The 25,682-nt window shown below is 34.8% G+C and overlaps 1 protein-coding gene across 1 annotated transcript; it reads left to right on the top strand.

Annotated features, from left to right (window-relative positions):
- Positions 1 to 1,142: 1,142 nt before the first annotated feature.
- CETN3 (centrin 3) lies at positions 1,143 to 19,433 on the top strand. The gene is made up of 5 exons (XM_007943378.2): positions 1,143 to 1,159; positions 3,028 to 3,163; positions 5,086 to 5,200; positions 10,785 to 10,976; positions 19,390 to 19,433. The coding sequence occupies exons 1-5, from the start codon at positions 1,143 to 1,145 to the stop codon at positions 19,431 to 19,433; spliced, it is 504 nt and encodes a 167-aa protein (XP_007941569.1).
- Positions 19,434 to 25,682: the final 6,249 nt, after the last annotated feature.

The raw sequence follows: 25,682 nt of genomic DNA on the forward strand, positions 1-25,682 counted from the left end.
GATTTTCATGGGCTGAAATTTTGGCAGTAGATCACCAGGTCTGTCTTAGTCTAGAAGCTCAGCTGAAACCTGTTCAGCATCATGGCATGCCTCCATTAACAGGCAGGTGGTGATGGTGCTTCACGTGTACTGGGCAGGAATCTAATCTAGTCTCCACATGAAAGGTAAGAGTTCTACCCTGCACTACTAAGTGCCCTCAGATGATGCTAGGGATGGAGTTAAACTGAAGATACAATTCTGGCCTTTAAGAAATTCAGCATAGTAGGGAAATGAAGAGTAAACAAATTACCCAAGTGAGCATCAAGAAACTTTGTTTGGTGGTGAAGAAAATAACATGTATATAAAACAGCTCACAGCACTGAAAAAAATAACAAGAGACATAAACAAATCTTTTCAAAGGAGTTCAAAGGAGAAAGAAAGGGGAGGGAAGTTTAAGTACAGCTTCCATACAATGCAGTATTCACAGAACTTGCTTCAAAATTATTAGACAAATATAAGGGGAAAAAAAGCAGATTTATACCTACTGGTATCAGAATGGAGGAAAGGGGGAATTTAAATCTAGGTTTTAAACAAACTCCCCAGCTATTTGGGTCATCAGAAATTTTAGAATAAATTGGGTGCAAGTTTCACAGACATTGTCACCCAACTGCTCCCTCCATCTAGCAGGGAGATAGCTTGCATTGTGACTCTTGCCTTTCCTTCTTCCGAGCTGCCTCATCGCCACATTTCATCTAGCTCACGTCGCCAACTACCTACTACAACTACTCCTAGCAGTAACGAAGCTCAACCACCCAAAACACAACGAATATGCTCAGATCCCGGCCAAGCAAAGGATTCCGGGAAAAATCATCAAGCCAATCTAAAGGACCCATGGATCTGCAGGAGACGCGAGCGGGAACATTTCTTTGATTGACGTTAATTACGTCCAATGGGAACACAGAGTCATTGAGTTTCCCCCCCCCCGCCCTAATGGGCAGGACTTAAGTCATTTTTAACCAATCCAGCTCAGAAGTGTTATCTCGTGGGAGGTTCTTCAGGCCTGTGAGGCTGTTGGCGTCCGTTGACCAGAGTTTGCAAGTCGTGGTGCAGTGGGTAGGGGGTTACAGTCGTTCTTGAGAGGAACATCTCTGTCCGAAGAGAAAATGAGTTTAGCTCTGAGGTCGGTAATGAGAAAGAGGCAATGCTTTCACAGCCTGGAGCGGAACCTAGGGGTGGGTGTGTGGAAAGGAGGCAATTGGGGGCCGAAGCGAGGATGGGAAGGCAGTTTGGGAGGTGGAGAGGGACGGAATCATGGCCAACTTTCCTGGCTTCGGGACCCTTGCGTTGGGAGTCCTTGCTCTCCGCAGGTGATGAGCCCTTTGTGTATCGGCTAAGGTGATCATTTCTGTACTGCCGAAAAGGCAGGTCTTGTGGTTGGAAGAGAGGCGAGAGTGAAATATCGCGAGGTTTCTACTGTAAGGTGTTCCTGCGAGAAATCAGGATATTTCATCCTTTGATTCAGTTCTTGTTCCCTACCTCATCTTGGGAAGTTTCTGATGTAATCGCTCAGATACGAATTTTGGAAATAACACAAACCTCTTTGCTCATCTCCCAGGGCCCTGCTTTGCAGTATTTTACTGACAATTGGCAATCTCAGTCTTGGATTTCCTTAGTGCCTTGAGTTTGGTTGCCTTTCAGTTCCAGGCTTTATTTTAACCTTCCCTCTCCGCTTGCTTCCCCCTTCACCAACCTCATCTAGAGGCTTTGTCTGAAGAATAACCTGTAGTAACGCCATCATAAAGGTGCTGTTTTCTGCTACTAGGCAAATGTAGTATTGGATGAGATCGGTCCTCTTGGAATATTGGGATGCTAATGACTGACCCCGGGTGTGTCCAGGCTTGGTGAAGTCAGGTCTCTTGTGAAAGGAAGACCTTCCATAGCTTTGTCATAGTTCACCTTCTGGTCACTTTCTAGCCATCTCTTATCTTTGTGTGTGTGTGTGTGTGTGTGTGTGTGTTTCAGAAACGAAAACGATCAAGTGCTACTATATAACATGTTGTAATAAAATCAACTGAATTTCTGAATTTTACGTTTTAAAGTTTCATAGTTTTTTTTTTTTTTCTGTCTTTGAAAACTTTTTCTTTACATGTGTTGGAGCGCCATTTGAAAATTTGGGCAACGTTTACATTGGCATCTCTTAAGACATTTACGGCTTTTGGCATGAATTCTGCTTTTATGTTGCTTTAAGCTTTTCCAGAGTTTGTTATGAGAAATTTAATTTGTAATTTACATGTTAAGTGAGACTTAGAAGACCAGTGACACTTCATATTATCATAAAGATTAGCATAGTATGTACTTTTTTTTGGCGTTTAATATTTGTGGTATGGTGAGATTCAATATTTTGGCTGATTTGTTAATATCACTGCATTAAATCACAAAGGGCCAAACTGTTAGGAAAGTGTAATCTAAAAACATTTTGAAGGTACAGTGACCAAATACTTTATAAGTTAATTGATAAGTTATGAGTTTTTTTTTTTCAGATAGTGATTTTTAGAACTTAATTATAAGCACTGTCAAAAGTAAATCAAATATATAGTGATTTCATCAGTTAGGAATTTTACTTTAACTTGGAGTTTATTTTAAACACTATTGTAAGATGATTTGAATAGTAAGTTTGAATGCTTTCGTTTTTTGGGGGGGTTTCTGCATAAAATTAATGTTTCTTAGTTTCAGGTCTTGCTTTTCCACACCAATGTTAATGGGAATTAAAGCCAGAAGGACTTAAAGTTAGATCTTCATTTCTTTTAAAAACCTGTAACATTCTTCAGTTTTGGAAGGGGCAAATTTATAGAAGTGTAGACTATGGAATGATAGGGCATTGACTCATGTAAGGAAAATGTTTTTATCTTTCTCCAAAATACTTCCTTTTTAGAAAATAATTCATTGAGTAATTTTCTGTTGCATTTTTGCAATTTTAGTTTAATCATTTAGATATACAAGAGGATAGGATTAGAGTGGACTAAAGACTTTTATCTTTCCGTTTCACAGAAATGAGCTTGTAGTAGACAAAACAAAGAGGAAGAAAAGAAGAGAACTCTCTGAGGAGCAGAAGCAAGAAATTAAAGATGCTTTTGAACTATTTGATACAGACAAAGATGAAGCAATAGATTATCATGAATTAAAGGTAATAGTATACTTTAAAACATTTATTTCTGTTACAGTGATTGGCATCATTGATAGTTACTTAAAAGTATATTTCTAAATATTTTTACTAAGCTGGCTTTGGAAATATGAAACCATGTTAAAGATTCACAGTATAGTACTGTAGTAAAACAATATACTACCCCTTAACATATCTTTTAGAAAATGCTTTTTACGTGGTAAAATGAATTTTAAGGAATATTTTAAGTAATGTTTGAAACCTTCCATATAGTCCTATATTTTTCATTCATTTAATTAAAAGATTAAAACTATGAGATTTAATAGTTCTTTACACCTTTGTTTTTTTAAAAAAATTTAACTTGTTAATAGCAAGGTCTCAACCTACTGTAGCTGATGCTAACAGTGTAAGTGATACCTGATGTTGATATAATGTTAGTGAAGAGAATGTCAACTTTAAGCCATAGAACTATTTATAAACATACAAGGGGAAATTGCTGGTTTTTTTTTTTTTTTTCCTACTTTATTGTGGTGAAAACATACACAAGACATTTGCCAACATAACAACTTCCACTTTACAGCTCAGGGACATTGATGACATTCTTTTTTAAATATTGTGGTAAATAAATATATGTAACAAAGCATTTGGTATTTCAGTGATCTTTACCTGAACAGTTGTTGTTGTTGTTGTTGTTATGTGCTGTCGAGTCGGCAGTTAAGTGACATTAATTATGTTCTTTATGTTCAACCATCACTCTTATCTGTTCCCAAATTAGGGAGAAAGGTAGTTTTTGAGGTGATTTCAAGTAACCTTCATATATAGGTAAATATAAATGTTTATTTGGTAATTTTGATTTTGATAATTTTGTAAGGGATTTTTAAGCACCAGAATTCTGAGTAGGGGAAAGAACGATGTGGTTGATAGGATAGAATGTATAAAAGCAGTAATGGAACTTATGTCTTGTTTTCTTAATCTTGAAATCTTCTTTAACTCTCTTCCTACAGCTTTTTTTGTTTACCTGGATTTGGTCATTTTCTCCATTCTTGCCATTGCTCTCTTGATTTGGGACCTTATTTCATATATGGAACTTCTTAAATGGTTTCTCCATTTCACTCTGTACACTACCGTTCGTTCCATCTTTCCAAAGTTCTTTCTCCATTTGAACCTTTAGTGCACACTGCATACAATTCAGATGCCTTTGCTTTCTATTGAATGCTCTCTATACTTTTACTAGCACCTGCTTTTCTCATTTATTAACTTCTTTCTTTCTGCCTGAACTCTACCCATTAAGGTCAGGCAGTCTGCTGTGGTCATTGCCCCTCAGCTCTCTGCTTTACTTTGCTGTCTATTTTAATATCTGTCATCCTTTTCTAAATGACATTCTACCCCTCATCATGCATCAATCTGAGAACACCTCAAATCTCTCTAAGACTTTTTTAACCAGTAGCATATCTTTCTTCCTTGTTACTAGTGACAAGGTAGATACTACCTCTGAATTCAGGGTACTGGTGTACTTACTTGATAAGTAGTTATATAGGATCTGGTAGTAATTCTTATTTTTATGTGTTCATCTTCTATTGTATAACTTTTAAATGTCTATGCCATGTCTTTTCTCCTGTTTCGATTGCTCATTTCTTGAAAATAGATAGCTTGTTAAAATTTTTTGTACACTAAACTTAAGTCACTGCATTGGATAGTATATCCTATAAATACATGTTGGTTTTACATGTAAAAACAATAAATATATGACAAAAATTTTCCATTTAATTTCAATAGTGAAGAGTAGTCACTTTGTGTTGCTTTTTTTCGAGTCATGTAACATACAAAAGAATTACATGTTTTGTTAGTGTGATAGGTTCTGAGATGTTAAAAACTTACTTAAGAATTAGAAATCACTTATTTTGTAGAGTGCTTTTATGCTTTGCTTTTTCCTTTTAATCCAAAAGGTGGCAATGAGAGCCTTGGGATTTGATGTAAAAAAAGCTGATGTACTGAAGATTCTTAAAGACTATGACAGAGAAGCCACAGGGAAAATCACCTTTGAAGATTTTAATGAAGTTGGTGTGTATCTTAATCGTTGTAATCAGCAGTTGTTAGGAAACTATCTGGTTAATATCAGTTATTTAAAAAAATTCTTCAGGTTATAGAATTTTGTAATGGAACATTGCTATATAATGTACTTGTTCAAGTATTTATTTTCTGTTGCTTTTTTCCCCTGATTTTCTAAAAAAAATCGATTTACAACTTTACTGTGATATTTATAGTTTTTTCTTTTATAGTTTTGTTCTGACGATTCTAACCAAGAAATTATTTTACAGCTTTTTATGGAAAGATGTTTCTGTAAGTAATGTGTGTTTATATTATAAAACTAAAAGGTGATAAAAACAAAACAAAACAAAAAAGTTCTCTTGGTAAAATAGAAAATTTGGTACCTGCTATTTATAAAATATTTCCCCAAACATTTCTGGCATGTGATTTTTGTTGGTAAAGTAAGCCAGGAAGAAACTGGTAGCAATTGGTATCTTTGACTGTAAATGAAGCTTGTGTCTTCAGGTTAACAAAGTTTATGAGAGGATGCATTCTCTCTGAATAAGAAAATTGTTTAGAGTTGGGATTGAGAAAGATTGTAGTATGGGAGGAATTGACTGACTGGAGGTGGGAGACAACATTTTAGAACCACTAACTAAAGATAAAGTATAAAGATAAGGCATACAATATGATTGGATTTTTATGTATTTGATTTTAATGAATTATTTCTCAAATAATTCTGAAAGGAAAAGACTACTGTTATAACTTAAATATATTGCTTAGCATAAATGCATGTTGTTGTTGTTATGTGCCGTTGAGTCGGACTCCAGTCATAGTGACCCTTGGGTTTCCAAGGCAGTATCACTATCTCAGGGCGGAAGTAGATTTCCCCATCTTCCTTCCTAGGAGTGGCCAGTGGGTTTGAACTGCCAGCCTTCTGGTTAGCAGTCAAGTGCCTTAGGCACTACGCTACCAGAGCTCCTGCATAAATGCATAGAATATATAAATATTCAGATCTATTTTACTAAGTTTTCTAAACTAATGCCATTTCACTTTATATGGGTCAACGTATAACCATATTATATAATTATTATTAGATATATTTAAAAAAATTTGGGAACAAATTTAATTATATACATGAAAACGCTCTCCTTGTTTTAACTACTCAGTAAAAGGCAGTATGTGAGAGAGCCAAAACAGAGATGATAATTAATACACAAGATAGTAGATTTATATCATTAGTAATTTTTTTTTTTTTTTTTAATTTGAAAGCTAAAATGAAAAGAGGGCATGTGAGGGATGAATCTAAAAGAGAAAGAAACTACAGCAGAAAATCCCTACTTATAAACTAAGGGATTACTGTTTAAAGAGGCAACTCCTGTAAGCAAATTTTTTTTTGTCCTCTGCTTTGTAAATTTACTGACTTGAAAGGGAGAGAGCTACTCTTACTTTTCCATTGTAGAAGCTTTCCAGGGGTTTACAATCATAATGTTCCAAGTTTCAACTTAGATTATTTATTTATAGAAATAAGATGTTAGATTTTAATGGAAATGGTACTGTTAAGGTAGAGCTATAATTCAAGTACATTTAGTACAGTGTAAGATTTAGCATGGACTATCTTGGAACCAAATTGTGTAGATTGACATACTGGCTTTGGACTTAGTCATTTCCTTCTCTGTGCCTCATTTTCCTTAACTATAAAATGAGAAAAGTTATACTATCTCATAGGGTTGTTATGAGAAGTTAATAATTAATAATATGTAAAGTGCTCAGAGGAGGACCTACCTTCTACATGGTAAGTGCTGTTTGTTTACTCTTACTACTTTTAAAATCTTTGTTTCATTTTTTTTTTTTAGGGTGACTACAAAGTATTTGTATCACTGGGGATTTTAAAAATCATTCTTCTCTGAGTATATTTTTATGATTGTTTTTCATAGTTGCAGGATATTACCTGTACCATATCCTTGTAATCATTACTTTTGGCAGGCACATTTAATTTTAAGTGAATATAGTTTTTAAATTGGGTCTTAGTAATAGTTGATACCAGAGTCCTATGCCACCTACACCTTTCCCTGTGACCCATCTTTCCTGTAAGTAATAGAGCAGAAATACTGGGTCCCTTTAGGGTAAATGGCCATGGCTAAATTAAACTTCAGGTCTAACTCAAAGATGAACGTTTTGACAGGGCCAGCACATACTTTTGCTATGTTAAGGCTACCTGTTGAGAATACTAATTTCAAATAAAACTTTACCATAGATTGGTAATCTGTGAAGAACTGTGTATTCTCCCCATTTGTTAATTATTTTTAAGTAATAACTGACTACAGATAAGTATGTTTCACACTTTGGGACAAGTGACTCTAGATCAAAGCATCTGAGCCTTTAGTTTTACATACCATTTATTTCTGTCTAAGGATATTGTCCAACGGGTATTTCTGGATAAGTAAATCTGGCATTTAAAACAGGATTCCTCCTAAAGCAAGAAAAAATTATTAACAAAATATTTAATAATAAGCTTAGACTCAAAATAGCCCAAGGCTAAAGATTAACTGGAGTTTTAGGAATTGCTTCCTCTGAAGTAAGACCCCAGAGTATGTCAGATGCTTGTACTTTATCCATTTTTGGCATGTACTTCTTACTTAATTGACTATTTAGAATAGAATATTATATTATTTTGATTTTGCTTATTTAACAAACATTATAGGTAATGTTCTGTGGTGAGGGAGGGAAATTACTTAAAAGTTACTAGGAGGTTCTTCTTCAAGGATTTACAGTTTAAATGTAATTGAAAACAAACCTTAATACCATGTAGTAAAATTAGGATTTTGCCTAGGACAAGAGTCAGCATACAGCTCTTGTGACAGATCTAGGCTACCACCTATACACAGCCACACTCATGTTTTTATGCTGTTTTGGTGTTAGAATGGCAGAGTTAAGTAGTTGCCAAAGGGACTGTATAGCCCACAAAGCCAAAATATTTACTGTCTGCCCCTTTATAGCAAATACTTGTCAATGCCTAGTCTAGAGGAATTGAAGAAGACTTTGCAGAGGGGATTTTTCACTTAGGTATCTGGAAATAAGAATAGAATTTCATCCCTAGGAGAAGATTGCAAGAGTGGAGAAAGGCATCTCAGTCATAGAAAACAGCAACAGCAAAGAGTGGTAGTGGAAGTATAGGGTGCCCTGTGGGTGGAAAAATAGGGTATCGCTCCATATTGATAAAATCTTGCATACTGTGTAGAACTTGGGCTTTAATGAGCAGATCATTGACAGTTTTTAGGGAAGGGAATATGATTTGTTGTTAACTGGTGGTAGTATTGAAGATAGGCTGGAGGGAAGAGAGACTAAAGGCAGAGAAAATAAAAGATGGTATTGATGAAAAGAAAAGGGATATATTGAAGAATGAAAAAGATAGTATCCTTAGAACGATAAGGTCTACTCACTGATTGCGTTTATTGGTTTTTAATTCAGACTTTCCAAACATGGGAAACTTAGCTATTAATTGTGCTGGGGTAGGGAGATGGGGAAGGCAGTGACAGCTACCTTGGTGATAATAGAATTCCAGCATATTGAGTTTAAAGTAACTGGTATGTTTGGATAGAAACTCGAGTGGACACTTAGAAATATAGTTGAAGCCATATTTCTTAGTATTACCTTTAATGACTTTTTACTTATTTAGATGTATTTTTGAATTTGCTTTATTTCTTAACTGATTCTTATAATGTGCAAGGCCCAGTTATTTTAATAAAATGCATGTGTTTTATTATAATGAAATCATTTGAAGATAGTTATGTTACCAGAAGTTTGGAGTTTTGTGAAGTAGATGTAGTCCGGTTTAAGTGCTTATATGTCAAGTGGCTTATTTCTATTGAAAAGGAAATATTATAATGAAATAGAACAGGAATAGGACATGAAGGCATAGAGGAGAGTCGCCTGAAAGTTATATACTTAGTGATGTTTTAATTATCCAGAGTTATGAGAATGTATAGTTCCTAAGAAAAAGCTGTGTTCTATGGTGCAGAGAATTGATAAGAAATTACACAGACACATAATCTGAAATAACTAGTACAATTAAAGCAGCAGTGGGATAAGAATTTTATACATCTTGGAGCCCCATCTGTTCTTCACATCACCCTGTTGCTTCTTTAACTACATTAATACTTCCAGCAAGCTGCTTTTTTGGTTCACCTGTCATGTAAATTATTTAATTGGTGAAGAAAATTTCTTGACACTTTTTTTTTCCCGGTCCTGCTTTTTTGTTGGGACTAAATTCAAAATAAGTTGAGTATGAGCCACAGAGTTAAGTGTGGTATTTAATTTTGGTTTTATGACTGTATATATGCCAACTCCTTTTTGACTGAATATTTATGAGCCTTGATGATTTGCATATTTATAGTAATATACTTCAATTAGTTACTTGGAAGACTTTTTGGATAAAATTAATACATAAAAGAGAACTATTGAATATATGTATAGATGATATAACATTAACTTGAATAGATGTTTGTTCTAAAGCTTATTCAACCAAATAAGATCTGCTGGCAGCAAAGCAGTAATAGCTTTTTGGAACCTGAATTGCAGTTTTTCCTGTTGGATTAATTAAATATTCAAAAACTGTCTATAGACAGCTGTTTTTCATGATTCTGTAAATCTCAAGAGGACTGAGTTATTTTTAATGACACAGTAAAAGTCATAAATACCTTTCTTGTAGTGCTAGACCAGGATGAAGACTTACTTCAGAGATGTTTATTTAGATCTTTTCAAATAATAGAATTTTATGTAGTAACTTAATAATTTTTATGCCACAGATTTTGCTTCAGTATTTTGCTTCAGTATTTGAATTGTGGCTGTTAATGAAAGACTAGTAATATAGAAATATTATTTAAATTTACTATTTTATTATATATTTTAATATCTAGTATATTAAAATAAAATATCGCTATTAAAGTCTGAGATTGTTCATGTTTATTTTTAGTTGTCTGATAGTTTTCTTGCAGAACAAATTGATTATGTCTTTAGAGAGACTTTCTTCCTGCAGTCATATGCAGTCCTTTAACCACTTTCCATATTTTGGAAAACCAAGAGGCTTTTCTAACTATGAAACATGATGATATCAATGGAATTTTCATCTATTGTCTGAGATTGTGCCTGAATCAATGATGTCATTATTTTTGTTAATTTGTCAGTTTTATTTTGTTGTTGTTGTGTTGGTTGAGGAGGAATCAGTGTTAAATTTAGCCAGCAAACAGTTTTTATATAGTTACCTCTAATTCTTTTTCTGATATGTCATCTGTACACACCTAGGTTACAAATGCCTAGACATGTGTGCTGGATATCTGTGGAGCATAGTTCAATTCTTAATAATAGTAAACTTTAAATAAATACCGTGTGTGTATATACATATATAAAAACTTTTTATTTTGACTTTGTGATAGAAATATTTTTCCTTGGGTTTTTGGGCTCCAATTTGTCATTTTGTTGTTAGATTAAATGTTGAAAGATTCACAGCTTTAATTCTCATCTAATGTTTAGTTGATTTCACAGATGAATGTCTTTGATTATGCAGGTTTTTCCTTTTTCTGTTCTCCATTTTTTTTCCTTTTTTTTTTCACTATAGTGACTGACTGGATATTGGAAAGAGATCCACATGAAGAAATATTGAAGGCATTTAAGCTATTTGATGATGATGATTCAGGTAAAATAAGCTTGAGAAATTTGCGACGTGTTGCCCGCGAACTGGGTGAAAACATGAGTGATGAAGAACTTCGGGCTATGATAGAAGAATTTGATAAAGATGGTGATGGAGAAAGTAAGTTCTGAATAAAACACATTTTCCAAGTATTCCGGATGCTACACATTTAGTAAATTTATCTAAAACTGAACGATTTTCAAGACTCTTTGCACACTATTTTCATTCAGTGTTACTGTTCATCTTGTAATGGAGTTTTTGTTTAAACATTTCATATTTTCAATTTAGAATAAAAGAGATCTTTCAAACTGGCTAGGCAGGTTGTAATATGAGGTTCTATACTTCAAGAAGGTACTTATCTCTGAAGGTAAAATTTATTATGCTACAGATTTTGCTTTAGTTTGTATTGTCACTAAAATTTCAGTCACTCAAAACTTAAGTCTTTAATATCTTAACTGTCCCTCAACCTACATGTACTTCTAGACTATCACTAAGTTTTGTTGATTCTACCTGTCAAATGTTTTGAATCTGCTTTATTTCTTTGCTCACTGCTGCTGTCCTAGTTCTGGTCCTAATTTCTTACTAAAAGTGTTGTAATAGCCTTATTTCCTTGGATGCCTGTTGTCACATCCTATATGCTGACCAGTGCTACAGCAGCAAAAAAGGCAGATGTAGTCCCTGCCCTCATGGAGTTTGCAGTCCAATAGCTTCGTAATTTGTGCCTAAATGCCACTAATCTCTTTCTCCATTTCATTGATAGTGTTTTTTCCCTGTAATACAAGGCTGATGATGCCATTTCCCTGTTCAAATACTTCATTGTCTACATAGTAAAGCTCAAAGCCTTGTATGATCTGCCTTATCTTAAATTAAGTATATAGTTTGATTTCCCACTGTGTTCTTCCACTTTTTGACTTTAACCTTCATCTTCCATATGTATACCGTTTGACAAAACACTCTATCCTGAAAACATTTTTATGCTGTGCCTTTCTTCATGTAGTTTATTAATCCTAGAATGACCTAATTGCTTTTTCTTTTTTCTTGTCTGCTAAAATGTTAATCATTGTTCCATGTATTTTTTAAGCACCATCTTCTTCTTAAAAGTGTTCTCCAAAAGTCTCTGTTGGTGTGAATTTTGAGACGTCCATTGAGGGCCCATAGCATTTAGAGGAACAAACTGTTTGAATACTTTTATACTTTGCCTCTGTTGTATACATGTCTCTCTCTCCACTTCTATTTTGAGCCATTTAAAAGCTTGTGGAATCATATAGTAGGAAAGGACAGTAAGGACAGATTTGAGGCTTTGCAATTACTCAGACCTGGCTTTGAATTGAGTATCTATCATTTGTTTAGTTGCTATGTAGTTTTGAGTGTATTTTCAACTCTTTTAAGTCTCAGATTCTTCCTTTGTGAAAATGTGGATGGTAATATCCTCTCAGGTGGTTGTGAATATTGATGGAAGATATTTGAAGGTGCTAGCATTAAATATAAGCTTGCTTTTCTTTTTTTTCATCTTTACTCATTTTGTATTTCTCTGCATTTTCTTTAACATTGTGAGTGTTCTAATGTTTGTTGACTTAAAGCCCTGAGCAGGAATATGTGTTTTGTTGTTGTTGTTGTTGTTGTTGTTGTTGTTGTTATGTGCCGTTGAGTTGGACCCGACTCATAGCGACCCCTCCTTGGGTTTTCGAGGCGGTATCACGACGGAAGTAGATTGCCCAACCTTCCTTCCAATATCAATTATGTATATTAAAAAAGCCAGGTACTGTCTGCTCAGTTCCAACTATGGCAACCCCATGTGTGTCAGGGTAGAACTGTACTCTGTGGAAACAGATGATTTTTCAGAAGTAGATCACAAGGCCTCTAGCAACTCAGCATGATAACCACTTGTACCACAAAGAAACTATATACACACACATATTGTTAGCTGCAATCGAGTCAGTCCCTGACTCGTGGTGGACCCCTGTCACAATGGAATGAAACACTGCCGGTTGTGATTTAATGAGTTTTCATTGGCTGATTTCGGAAGTAGATTGCCAAGTCCTTGGAAATACTGGCATACTTTAATGAGGAGGTAAGACATTAGGAACTAACCATCAGTTCACATTTTAGATTGTAGCTGGGAATTTTGTATTTTTGTCCTTTTTCACTATGTTTATGTGAGCTTACACAGCTTTTTCTATTATATTTTATTCTAGGTCTTTGCAGGTATTTGTATAGTTATTCATATTTAAAAGACAACAACAAAGATGACTAAAATCTTTGGAAATAGAAATGATATCCTAAGTTATCACTCTAATATTTGTAGTTAGAATCCACTGTCTTCACCCTTTTCTAAGTCTTCTCTAAACAGCAACAAAAAAGTAAACAAAATAGTTTCCGTTGACTTGACTTCAACTCATGGCAGCCTCAAGTGTGTGAGTAGAACTGTGCTCTGAGGGTTTTCAGTGGATGGTTTTTCAGAAGGAGGTTGCCACGCTTTTCTTCTGAGATGCTTTTGGATGAACTTAAACCTCAAACCTTTTGGTTAATTGTTAACACCCAGGGACTCCCAAGTCTTTTCTCTTTCTTAATTATTACCATCTTTAACTTTAAAGGAACTCTTCTCTAAAGGCATCCTCTTTAGTTGCATAGAGAATCATGATATGTCTTTTTCAGAAATCTTTTAACAGTGGTTACTGTGTGTGAATCAAAAGATTAGAGATATGAACAGCACCCCCCCACCCAGTGCTGGGCACATACAAATTATATTTTGATTTTTAACTTCATTTGACATTAGAAGAAAAAGTCAATTAGGAAGCTGCTTCCTAAGTTCAGAGTTGGTGTGAAACTTTTTAGAAAATGTATCCATTTCTTGCATCCTCTGTTAAACTGCTGAATCTGTGGTTTAGGTCATTCCCAGAGTTCACTCCTGTCCTCCATTGCTTAAAGAGTTATATATCCTTAAAACATTTCTTCTGCTCTCACTGCTTGCGTTATTCCATTTGAAATCACTTTACAACTGTTGCTTGGGTATCTTGCTCTTATTTATTCAGGTGACTAATCTGGTAGCGTAATGCCTAAGGCATTTGACTGCTAACTAGAAGGCTGGCGGTTCAAACCCACCAGCCGGTCCTCGGAAGGAAGATGGGGCAATCTACTTCCATAGTGATGCTGCCTCGGAAACCCAAGGAGGGGTCGCTGTGAGTTGGGTCCGACTCCACAGCACGTAACAACAACAACGACACTATATCTCTTAGGCACTAGGCCACCGGAGACTGCTAACCAGGAGGCTAGTGGTTCAGACCCACCAGCCACTCCCCAGAAGGAAGACTGGGCAATCTACTTCTGTAGAGATTGCACTTCAGAAACCTAAGGAGGGGTTGCTATGAGTAGGAATTGACTCGATGGCAGTGAGTTTTTTTTTTTTTTTTTAAATAGGCACAATATTTTTTTTCTTTTGCCTAGTGATTGACAAATAAAATACATCTGTCAAACAGTCTTTTTAAAACTAATTTCTTTTGGGGAAGGGATGTGGGAGGTTCATTGTCTTACCTGTTAGAGTAGTCTAATATAGTAGTTTCCAATTTGGGCTATGGCTTTCTCAGGATAAAGAACTTCTGAGATACTTCATGGGGTTTAGGAATTTATGTATGCATCAAATATTGTCTGTAGACCATATTGCTTGATAAATTGATGTTTTCCATAATTCACAGAAGCTGCTTGTTGTTACATGTTTTGTCCAATAGTGTACACAAGTACAGCTATTATGGCATGTCTAAAATATTGTCTGTTATTGAAAAGGCATTCTCATATTCAGAAACAGTGTGAACTACAGTTTTAATCCATTATGTCTGGCTTTGGGATACTACCTTAACGTAAATGAGTCTCTGTAGCTATATGAAAACCTGCCTAATTTGAAAAAACAGGAAATTAAATTTCATGTTAATGTATTAACCTAATCATTTAATTTGGATTCTTTGGGGTACAAATGAGATTTTGTTTAGAGATATAAGTTGTTTTCTTTGTATTTGTCAAACTGGTAAAAGGTTTTAATGCTTTCTGTGTCTTTTTGGACTTTATTAGCTCTTTTATCTTTATGAATTTTCCAAACTGTTCCATATCTAAGAGCAAAGACAAATGTTTCATTTTACTTCATTGGATATATAAACTAAGAAACATGGTGAATGAGAAGTTAAAAGAAGGTATCAAACAAGATATAATTAAAGCTATGGTATTGATAGGAGCTCTGGTAGCATAGTGCCTAAGGCACTTGACTGCTAACCAGAAGGCTGGCAGTTCAAACCCACCAGCCACTCCTTGGAAGGAAGATGGGGCAATCTACTTCCGTAGCGATACTGCCTCGGAAACCCAAGGAGGAGTCTCTATGAGTTGGGTCCGACTCGACGGTGCATAACAACAACAACATGGTATTGATATAGAAAGAATACCCCTCCCCAAAGATATATCAAGTAAAACATAGTAAATCTTTTTGAGAAAATGAATGCAACATTTAAGAAGCCAAAATGGACCATCTTTTAAGTAATGATGATGTTAACAGTTGATGATAATTTAGCAGTTACTATATGGTAGATGTCTAACAAGTTAGAGTGTGAATTATGTCACTTAATTTTCGTAAGAGCTTCTATGAAGTAGATAGAATAGTATTGTCATACATACATAGGCTAATGCACATAGAGATGAGGACACTAAGACTATGACAGATTAATAACCTATCCCAGGTTATCATACAGTTAATACATGACAAAGACAGAACTCAAATTCAGATATCCATAATTACGAAGTACCTGTTTTAAACCATAACATTGTTATACCTTTTAGCTTATAAATTAAAATAGTAATTAGCTTTCTAGATTTTATAAAAAATACATGGTATTATAAGAAGCATTGTGTTAGCAAAATATTCAACTGGCACTTTAGATGCTAAAATTTCTTTTCTCCCTCCGGAAACCAGATGGACTCTTAAGGTGCTTAATCTACTTAGTTTTCTCAAATTCTTTGTTTTTGTGACATGTAATAAAATTTACCCTATGAAATAGTTGATTTATGTAAATTGTGTTAAAGAAGGCAGTGTTAGTAGAAAATGAAATGTCCTATTTATTTGATTCAAAAAACATTTCATCAAGTGCCCATTTTTGGCTAAATATCATGTTAGATTTATTAGATATAGGAACTTGATAATAGAGATACTGTATCAGAATAAATTTGATGACTGGGTTTGGGTTTTTTGTTGTTGTTGTTGTTGTTAGAGAAGGTTATAAAACTGAATGTACAAAGGCATTAGAGATTCTCTTAATTGGAGGGCTTTCTGGTAGTAAAGGAACTAGCTTAATTTTCTCAGCTACTGTCTTCCCTTCTGTTTTTCCTTTTTTAGACTTAAGTATTCTGTTTGTAGGTATGGAATCATAAAATAGTTTGAAAAGCATTTTTTCATAATTTATATATTTATACATGCATGTAAGTATAGCTAATGTTTCAATGGCTTTAGAACTTCTATATGATGTTTAATTTGAAATTTGGTTATGAAATTTTACAGATTGAGGTAAAAGAGGCCTAACAAGCATAAATACTTTTCAGATTTCACATTTTATGTAGAGCTTTTCTTTTATTGTTAAGATGATTTATAGTCAAATTATTCTAAGGCTGCTTTTATGTTATTTTTCTTAAGAGCATACTCCTGCTTCCTGTTTTGGTCTAGTGCCTTAGTATATATTGGTTAAATCAGGGGTTCTTAAATTAGGCTCCACATGGGTTAAATTGCTAAAAATTTTGCATATTTAAATTTACTTTTCTGGAGAGAGAAAAGGAGTCATAACTTTCATAAGATATTCAAATGTGTCTATTTAACTACAAAGGAGCATTACTCTAGTTTATAAGATCCTTGAAAGTAGTTTAAGAATATTACAAATTTTGTGTTCTGTTCTCACAGTGCCTTTCTTAGTGTCTGATAGACGTTTAATACCAAATGCATGGATTCATGGGTGTCTCAGCTTCAGACAGCTCATTCTTCTTACTCCTTAGAGCTGATTTTTGCCAGGCATTGTTGCACTACTGTATTTTTTATTTAACTATGTTCCTGTTGTTTTTTTCTCAGTACAAGTCTCTTTCCAGCTCCTATCAAATCAAATTCTTCATTTTTACTTTAGAACACCAGTTAAAATTTGCTTAAACTTTTATCAATATGATTTTTTGCATTATGAGCTTTTTATTTTTATTTTTTTTCCCCAACACTGATATGTGATCTTAGGAGATCTGGTGGTGTAGTGGTTAAAACATTTTGCTGCTAACCAAAAGGTCAGTGGCTCAAACCCACCAACTGCTCCGTGGGAGAAAGGTGAGGCAGTCTGTTTCCGTAAAAGAAGATTTACAGCCCTGCAAACCCTATGGAACAGTTCTATTTTATCCTAAAGGGTTACTGTGAATCAGAATTGATTTGATGGTAGTGGGTTTGGTTTTTTGTTTTGATATCTGGTCCTTATTTTAATAATAGTTCATGCTTTATATTATATAATATATGTCTGTTTCATGTATAACATATAACTAACATAATTAATGAAACTTTCTGCCAGTCTTCTGAAACTAATACTTTTAAAAAATTCTTTATATAATGTTTTATCTTCTCACCATTTTTAATTAGTTTAATTTTTCTAGTTTTTCATGAAGAATATTGTCAAACAGAAAAAATTGTTAGCCTAGTACAATGAACACCGTTGTAGCTTATATATGTTGTTGTTGTTGTTATGTGCCGTCGAGTCGGCCCTGACTCATAGCGACCCCTCCTTGGGTTTCTGAGGCAGTATCACTACGGAAGTAGGATTGCCCAACCTTCCTTCCGAGGAGTGGCTGGTGGGTTTGAACCGCCAGCCTTCTGGTTAGCAGTCAAGTGCTTTAGCCACTATGCTACCAGAGCTCCTAGCTTATATATAGATTCAGTAATTAACAGTTTTGCTATATTTGCTTTATCTATAGTGTGTATGTTTTTTGAACCATTTGAAAATAGGTTGTATATATCATGACACTTGAGCCCCTAATATTTTAGCATACAACTGCTAAGATGTGCAACCATGTGTAACCATGGTAGTGCTATACTTAAAAAAATTAACTATAATTTTATAGTATTCCAGAACAGGAACCCCGGTATCTGTTTTGGTATGTTAAACATCACCTAGTAGTGTTGAGCATTCAGTATACACTTCAAAATATTTGAATCAATGGAGTTTTTTTCTATGATTACATTTAGGGTATTTCAGAGTTAGAAATGACCTGAAAGATTATCTAGTAATTCAGTGCTTTCAGATAAAGAAAACAAGATGCAGAATTGTTTTGTGTTTTATGTGCTAGGATTGGAATCCTGGCTCTAATTTGCATTTGTTCTTTACCGTTATCAAACTTATTACTCATAACTTATGCCTTGTTAAAGGTATATATTAAATCTTGAGGTTCATGAACTTATCAGTTACAAAAAGGAAGTATTCTTTTCTGAACATCTTTATTAGTAATTGGTGTGGACACATATATATTGTGTGTATGTGTTTTTAAAAATTATACTTAATAAATTATCTCCTGTTTATTTTTAGATTGCTATCTTTAACATTATGTACAGATTTGAAGTCCTTACTGAATTTTATTTATAAGTTTGGTAACTATTAGTCTTTATCAGTAATTATTTCGTGCATTTATAACTATATTTAATACTTGCTATATTACCTTTGTAGGAGCTCTGGTGGTGTAGTGCCTAAGGCACTTGATTGCTAACCAGAAGGCTGTTGGTTCAAACCCACCAGCCACTCCTTGGAAGTTTGGGCAATCTACTTCCATAGTGATACTACCTCGGAAACCCAAGGGGAGGGGTGGCTATGAGTCGGGTCCGACTCGATGGCACATAAAAACAACATGTATTACCTTTGTAATTAAGAATAATTCTGTATATAATTTTTTCTTTTTATAATTGCAATTTTCATTGATACTTTTTGTTTTGATGTCTGCTGACTTGATTTTTGAAGACTTTTTTCTTTAAAATAGATTTTTCAAATATATGCTTTTTTAAAAAATTCATTTTTTTCCTAATGCTAATATATTTTCAGTATTTAGAAGGTCACTATTTTATGTGCTTGATATGTTCAAGGTTAAAAAGAAAGGGTTTGCTAAATGAACTAGTACTATAAAGATGATAGAGGATTGTTTAAACCATTTGAGAAATTAAAATTTTCAAGCTCTTTAAATTGTTTTAGGAAGTTTATACAGATAGCATCACTATGTTTGAATTTTTGTAACTCGTGTCTTTTCCCCAGTTAATACTACTAAATACTATTTTATATGCCTTTTGTCACATTTTATATATTTTTGTATTCACAGACGTATGTGTAATAAACATGTTTACTTTCCTAGCAAAGAAGTAAAAGCAAAAAGCCATGCCTTGATTTATTAAGAATTCTGAATAATATAAAATTAAAAAAATACTTAGTGCAATATGGTAGTAATATTCTCTTAACAAGTAATATTTGTATATCTGACTGTTACATTTTTTTTCTTACAGTAAATCAAGAGGAGTTTATTGCTATTATGACCGGTGACATTTAAAGAATTATAAGAATAATCACTGAGAATGTTGCAGTTATCATCTTATAATCTATTTTTATGCCTGGAGCCACGTAAAAAAAGAAATCACCTTAGTTTTTTTTTCCCCAGGGGGACCAAAATAAGCGTCTTAAGTATTTGTATTTTACTACTGTTAGGTTTCTTGGTATAAACTGTGTTTTTAGTACTTAAATAGTTCAGTTTTGTATTATAATGTAGCTTTTATATAAAGTTTAATCAATTAAATCATGTGATACTGATTCTTCTTTGAAGGTTTTTAACTTAACATTAGTAGTCACTTCTGGTGTATGAGTTTTTCACACTTTCATTAATTAAAATGTTTATTAGTATTTTAAAATTTTTAGTAAATATGTTTTATTTTGATTTCTATTACCTGTCAACCCTCAAGGGTATCTTAAATCTTTTCTCTCTACACTATTACTTGTTTCTGAAATAAAAATAGAAATACAGGTAGCAATAGGAGAGCACTTTTTTTTTAGGATAGCATATTTTGTTACTGCCTAAGATTTTATGAATTTTTACAATCTCTTTCAATATAAGGGGACTTTGTATGGACATAAGTCTTTTTTATTTTTTTCTTTCTTTTTTTTTTTTTTTTAAAGCCATGTCTTTCAGTTTGAAGGGGAAAAGTAAAACAGTATTGTGCACATAGATCATTTACCCTCAAGTATTACATTCTGTATCTCATTTGGTATCTTAACGTCAGTTACGACAGTCAAATTTGGATATGCCCTTCTTAAGCTAATTGAATGAATACAGTTTGAATCACCTAACTCATTGATAGTGAAAGATTTAAATTTTGGAATTTTGATCTGCTAAGATAATTATCACTCAATTAAATGTCACAGTGATGAAAATAGAAAATTGTAAGGTACAGAAACAATTAAAGGTTCTGTTCTACATATATAGAGGAACAGAACACTCTGTGATTCACTAGGAAATAGACAGACTTTCCAGAAAATGTCTGTTACCTGCTACACTTGACTGGTTACATTGCTGCTCTGATGTCCTGGTGAACTTACATAGCATGAGATTTGTCAGCTAAGATATTTGCCTTCCACATTTTTACCAGCCAGCAGAGCCTCCTTTTTAAAGATCCTGGTGCATACACAGTGGAATACTAGGCAACATTAAAGAATAACAAAGAATCTATAAAAACACCTCATAACATGGATGAACCTGGAGAATATTATGCTGAGTGAAATTAGTCAGTCACGAAAGGACAAATACTATATGAGACCACTATTATCAAAAGTCAAGAAAAGGTTTCACAGAAAAAAACAAAACATTATTTGATAGTTAACAGTAATCTATGAGTAGATATATAGACATAAGTTGAATAGGTGTGGGAAGGTGAATGGGACTACATCCATGAATATATATAGATTTGACAGGATAGTTCCACATAGTATTTGCATATGTTGGCAGTAGATCTCTGAATATGATAGAGCACATGGAGCAAATTTATGAAAACTACTTAGCCTTAACAAAACACCTTGATGAAATGAATTGGGCCTGGGAGCTCAGGACCATAGTCTTGGGGGACATCCAGGTCAATTAGCACAACATAGTCCACAAAGAAAATATTCTGCATCTTTGGTGAGTAGTGACAGGAGCCTTAAAATCTTGTGAGTGGCTTTATATGGTGTAACTATTGGTCTTTCCCCATCTGGAGCAAAGATGAATGAAGAAAATCAAAGATACCTGAAAACATTCAGTCCAAAGGACTAATGGACCACGTGAACCTCAGCTTCCACAACCCAGAGACCAGCAGAACTAAATGGTGCCTGGCAACTACTCCTAACCACTCTGAAAGGAATCACATTAGATGGTCTTGAAAAGTGGGAGAAAAATGCAGAGCAAACTCAAAATAAAAATGACCAGGCTCACTAATCAGATAGAGACTGGTGGAACCCTCAAGACTGACTCTTAGGTACTTCAGACTTGGAACTGAACTCATCCCCATGGCTCAACTTTCAGTGAAACACTAGACACTAAGATGAGCAATAACACCAGGGAGATAAAGCACTTTCTGTCAGCCGTTTGACATCAAAAGGGCAGTATTTGCCCAAGGACAAAGTTTAGAAAACAGGAAGGGATAGGGCAGAAGGAGGAATGGAAAGGGAAACATTGGTATTGCAATCTGTGACATGAAACAAAATGTGTATGAATTATTGAAACAATTTGCTTTATAAACTTTACCCAAATTGCAAAAAAAAAAAAAAAAAATTAAGGCTAGTGGACAGGTAAGTATCCATCAGTGAATGATTAAACCCAATATAGTCCATCCACACAATGGAGTATTAGCCATAAAGAGAAATGAAGTTCTGATATATGCTACGACATGGATGAATGTTGCAAATATGCTTAGTAAAATAGACTAGACAGTAGAGCAAATCCTGTGTGCTCCCATTTATATGGAATATCTTGAATAGACAACTGTGTAGAGACCAGAATCCATTAGAAGGGCTGAGGAGAGAAGGCAGGATGAAAAGTTACTGCTTAAAGGGTACAGAGTTTCTATTTGGGGTGATGAAACAGTCTGGAAATGGTTAGTGATAATCGTATAACATTGTGGATAACATTAATGAAATTAATGCCACTAAATTTTACACTAAAAGTTATTTGCTTATAACCAGCTCTTAGTTTAGGGTCTGGTAGTAGATAGTTGATGTATGGAGAAACGTAAAATCACACTTGTTAGGTGCCGTTGAGTCATCTCCAACTAATAGTGACCTCATGTACAGCAGAACGAAACACTGTCCAGTCTTGGGCAACCTCATGATCTTTGCTATACCTGAGTCCATTCTTGCAGCCACTGTGTCAATCCATCTCATTGAGGGCCTTCCCCTTTTTCATTATCCTTCCACTTTGCCAAGCATGGTATCTTTCTCCAGGAACTGGTCCCATACAACATGACCAAAGTAGGTGAGATGAAGTTTGGCCATTCTCGCTTCCAAGAAGTATTCTGGCTGCACTTCTTCCAGGACAGATTTGTTAGTTCTTTTAGCAGTCCATGGTACTTTAAGCATTCTTTGGCGACACCACAACTCAAAAGCATCTACTCTTTGGCCTTCCTTTTTCATTGTCCAGCTCTCATATGTTTATGAAGCAATTGAAAATATTACGGCTTTTGTCAAGCCCACCTTAGTCTTCAAGAAAACATTTTTGGATTTCAGCACTTTAACGAGGTCCTTTGCAGCAGATTTGCCCAATGCCACCCCTTGGAAGGAAGGTTGGGTAATAAACTTCCATAGTGATACTGCCTCGGCAACCCAAGTAGGGGTTGCTATGAGTCGGGGCTGACTTGACAGCACATAACAACAACAATAACATATGACGTATGATATCTTGACTGCTGCTTCTGTTAGTGTTGATTGTAGAACCAAGTAATACGAAGTTTTTGACAACTTCAATCTTTTCTCCATTTATCATGATGCTGTTTATTGGTTCCGTTGTGAGGATTTTTGTTTTGTTTATATTGAGGTGTAATCCATACTGCAGACTACAGTCTTCAGTCTTCAGTAATTGCTTCAAGTCATCCTCACTTTCAGCAAGCAAAGTTTTGGCATCTGCATAATATAGGTTGTTAATGATCCTTCCTCCTATCCTGATGCCACGTTCTTTTCATATAGTCTAGCTTCTTGGATTGTTTATTCAGCATACAGATTGAATAAATATGGTAAAAGGATACAACCCTGACACTCCCGTCTTGATTTTAAACCATGCAGTGTCCCCTTGTTCTGTCTGAACAACAGTGCCTGGTACATAGGTACAAGTTCCTCATGAGCACAATTAAGTGTTCTGGAATTCTTATTCTCAGTGTTATCCATAATTTGTTATGATTCACATAATTGAATTCTTTTGCATAGTCAATAAAACACAAATAAACATCTTTGTGGTATTCTTTGCTTTGAGCCATGATCCATCTGATAGCAGCAATGATATCCCTCGTTCAACATCCTCTTCTGAATCCAGCTTGCATTTCTGGAAGTTCTCTGTCAATATACCGCTGTAACCATTTTTGAATTAAGTAAGATTTTACTTGCATGCGATTTTAATGATATTGTTCTATAATTTCCATAATCTGTGGGATCACCTTTCTTTGGAATGGGTACAAATATGGATCTCTTCCAGACAGTTGGCCAGGTAGCTCTTTCCAAATCTCTTGGCATAACCGAGTGAGTGCCTCCAGTGCGGCATCTGTTGAAATATCTCAGTGGGCATTCCGTCAATTCCTGGAGCCTTGTTCTTCGCCACTTCTCTGAGTACAGCTTCGACTTCTTCCTTGGTTCTTGATCATATGCCATCTCCGGAAGTGGATGAACATCAACCAATTCTTTTGGTACAGTGACTTTGTGTATTCCTTCCATCTTTTTTAGATGTTTCCTGCATCATTCAATATATTGCCCATAGCATCTTTCAATAGTGCAATTTGGGCTTTAAGTTTCCACTTCAGTTCTTTCAGCTTGAGAAATGTCAAGCATGTTCTTCTCTTTCGGTTTTCTAACTCCATGTCTTTGCACATTTCTTTATAATAATTGACTTTGTCTTCTCAAGCTGCTCTTTGAAATCTTCTGCTTAGCTCTTTGATCTTGTCATTTCTTCCATTGGCTTTACTCTCCATTCAAGGGTAAGTTTCAGAGTCTCTTCTGACATCCATTTTGGTCTTTTCTTCCTTTCCTCTCTTTTTAATGACCTCTTGCTTTCTTCATGGATGATGTTCTTGATGTCATCCCACAACTCTGGTTTTCAGTCATTGGTGTTCAATGCATACAATACATTCTTTAAATGGTCTTTAAATTCAGGAGGGATATAATCAAGGTCATATTTTGGCTCTTGTGGACTTCTTTTAATTGTCTTCAGCTTCAACTTGATCTTACAAATGAGTATTTGATGGTCTGTTGCACAATCAGCTCCTGACCTTGTTTTGCTGAAGATACTGAGCTTCTCCATCACCTCCTGCCACAGATGTAGTCAGTCGGATTCCTGTGTACTCCGTCTGGTGAAGTCCATGTGTATAGTTGCTGTTTGTGTTATTGAAAAAAGGTATTTGCAATGAATAAGTCGATCTTGCAAAATTCTGTCATGAGATCTCCAGCAGTATTCTATCTCCAAGGCCATATTTTCCAGCTACCAGTGATTATTCTTTGTTTCCAACTTTTGCATTCCACTCACCAGTGATAATCAGCACATCTTGATTGCATGTTTGGTGAATTTCAGACTGCAGAAGTTGGTGAAAATCTTCAATTTCCTCATCTTTGGCTTTGGTGGTTGGTACGTACATTTGAATAATAGTGGTATTAACTGGTTTTCCTTGTAAGCCTATCAATATTATTCTATCACTGACAGCATTGTACTTCAGGATAGATCTTGAAACAGTCTTTGTGACGATGAATGCCATGCCATTCCTCTTCAATTTGTCATTTCCGGCGTAGTAGATCATATGGTTATGTGATTCAAAATGGCCAAAACTTGTCCATTTCAGCTCACTAATGCATAGGATATCCATCTTTATGTGTTCCATTTCATTTTTGACAACTTCCAATTTTTTCCAATTCATACTTATTAACCATTTCGTATGTGGTGAGTACTGTTCTAGGGAAGGAGTCCTGATGGCATAGTGATTAAGCATTTTGGTTCTAACAAAAGTCAGCAGTTTGAACTCATCACATGCTTTGTGGGAGGAAGATGTGGCAGTCTGCTTCCATAAAGATTACAGCCATGGAAACCCTGTGAGTTATTTCTATTCTGTCCTATAGGGGGTTGCTATGAGTCAGAGTTGACTAGATGGCAGTGGGTTTTTTTTTTTTTAAGATCATACACTATTTGTCCTTTCATTACTGACTTATTTCTCTTAACAAAACATTTTCTAGGTTCATGTGTGAGTGGCATGACTTCATTTCCCTTTATGGCTGAATAATATTCCATTGTGTGTATATACCATTAATCTATTGGATATTTTGATTGTTCCACTGTTTGTCTTTTGTGAGAAGTGCTGTAATGAACATTGGTGTACAGGTTTCTATTTACATTTCTGCTTTCTTTTCTCCTGGTTATATACCTAGGATTGTGATTGCTGGGTTATATGGTAGTTCTATATTCAATTCTCTGAGGAACCACTAAACTTCATAGTACCGTTTTACATTCCCATCACCAATGGATGAGGGTTCAAGTTTCTCCACAATCTTCCCAATATTTGTTTTCCCCTACTTTTTTTTTTTTTTTTTA

This window comes from Orycteropus afer, unplaced genomic scaffold, assembly GCF_000298275.1.
Source record: "Orycteropus afer afer isolate SDZICR_OR568_19922 unplaced genomic scaffold, OryAfe1.0 scaffold00105, whole genome shotgun sequence".
Lineage (NCBI taxonomy): Eukaryota > Metazoa > Chordata > Mammalia > Tubulidentata > Orycteropodidae > Orycteropus > Orycteropus afer.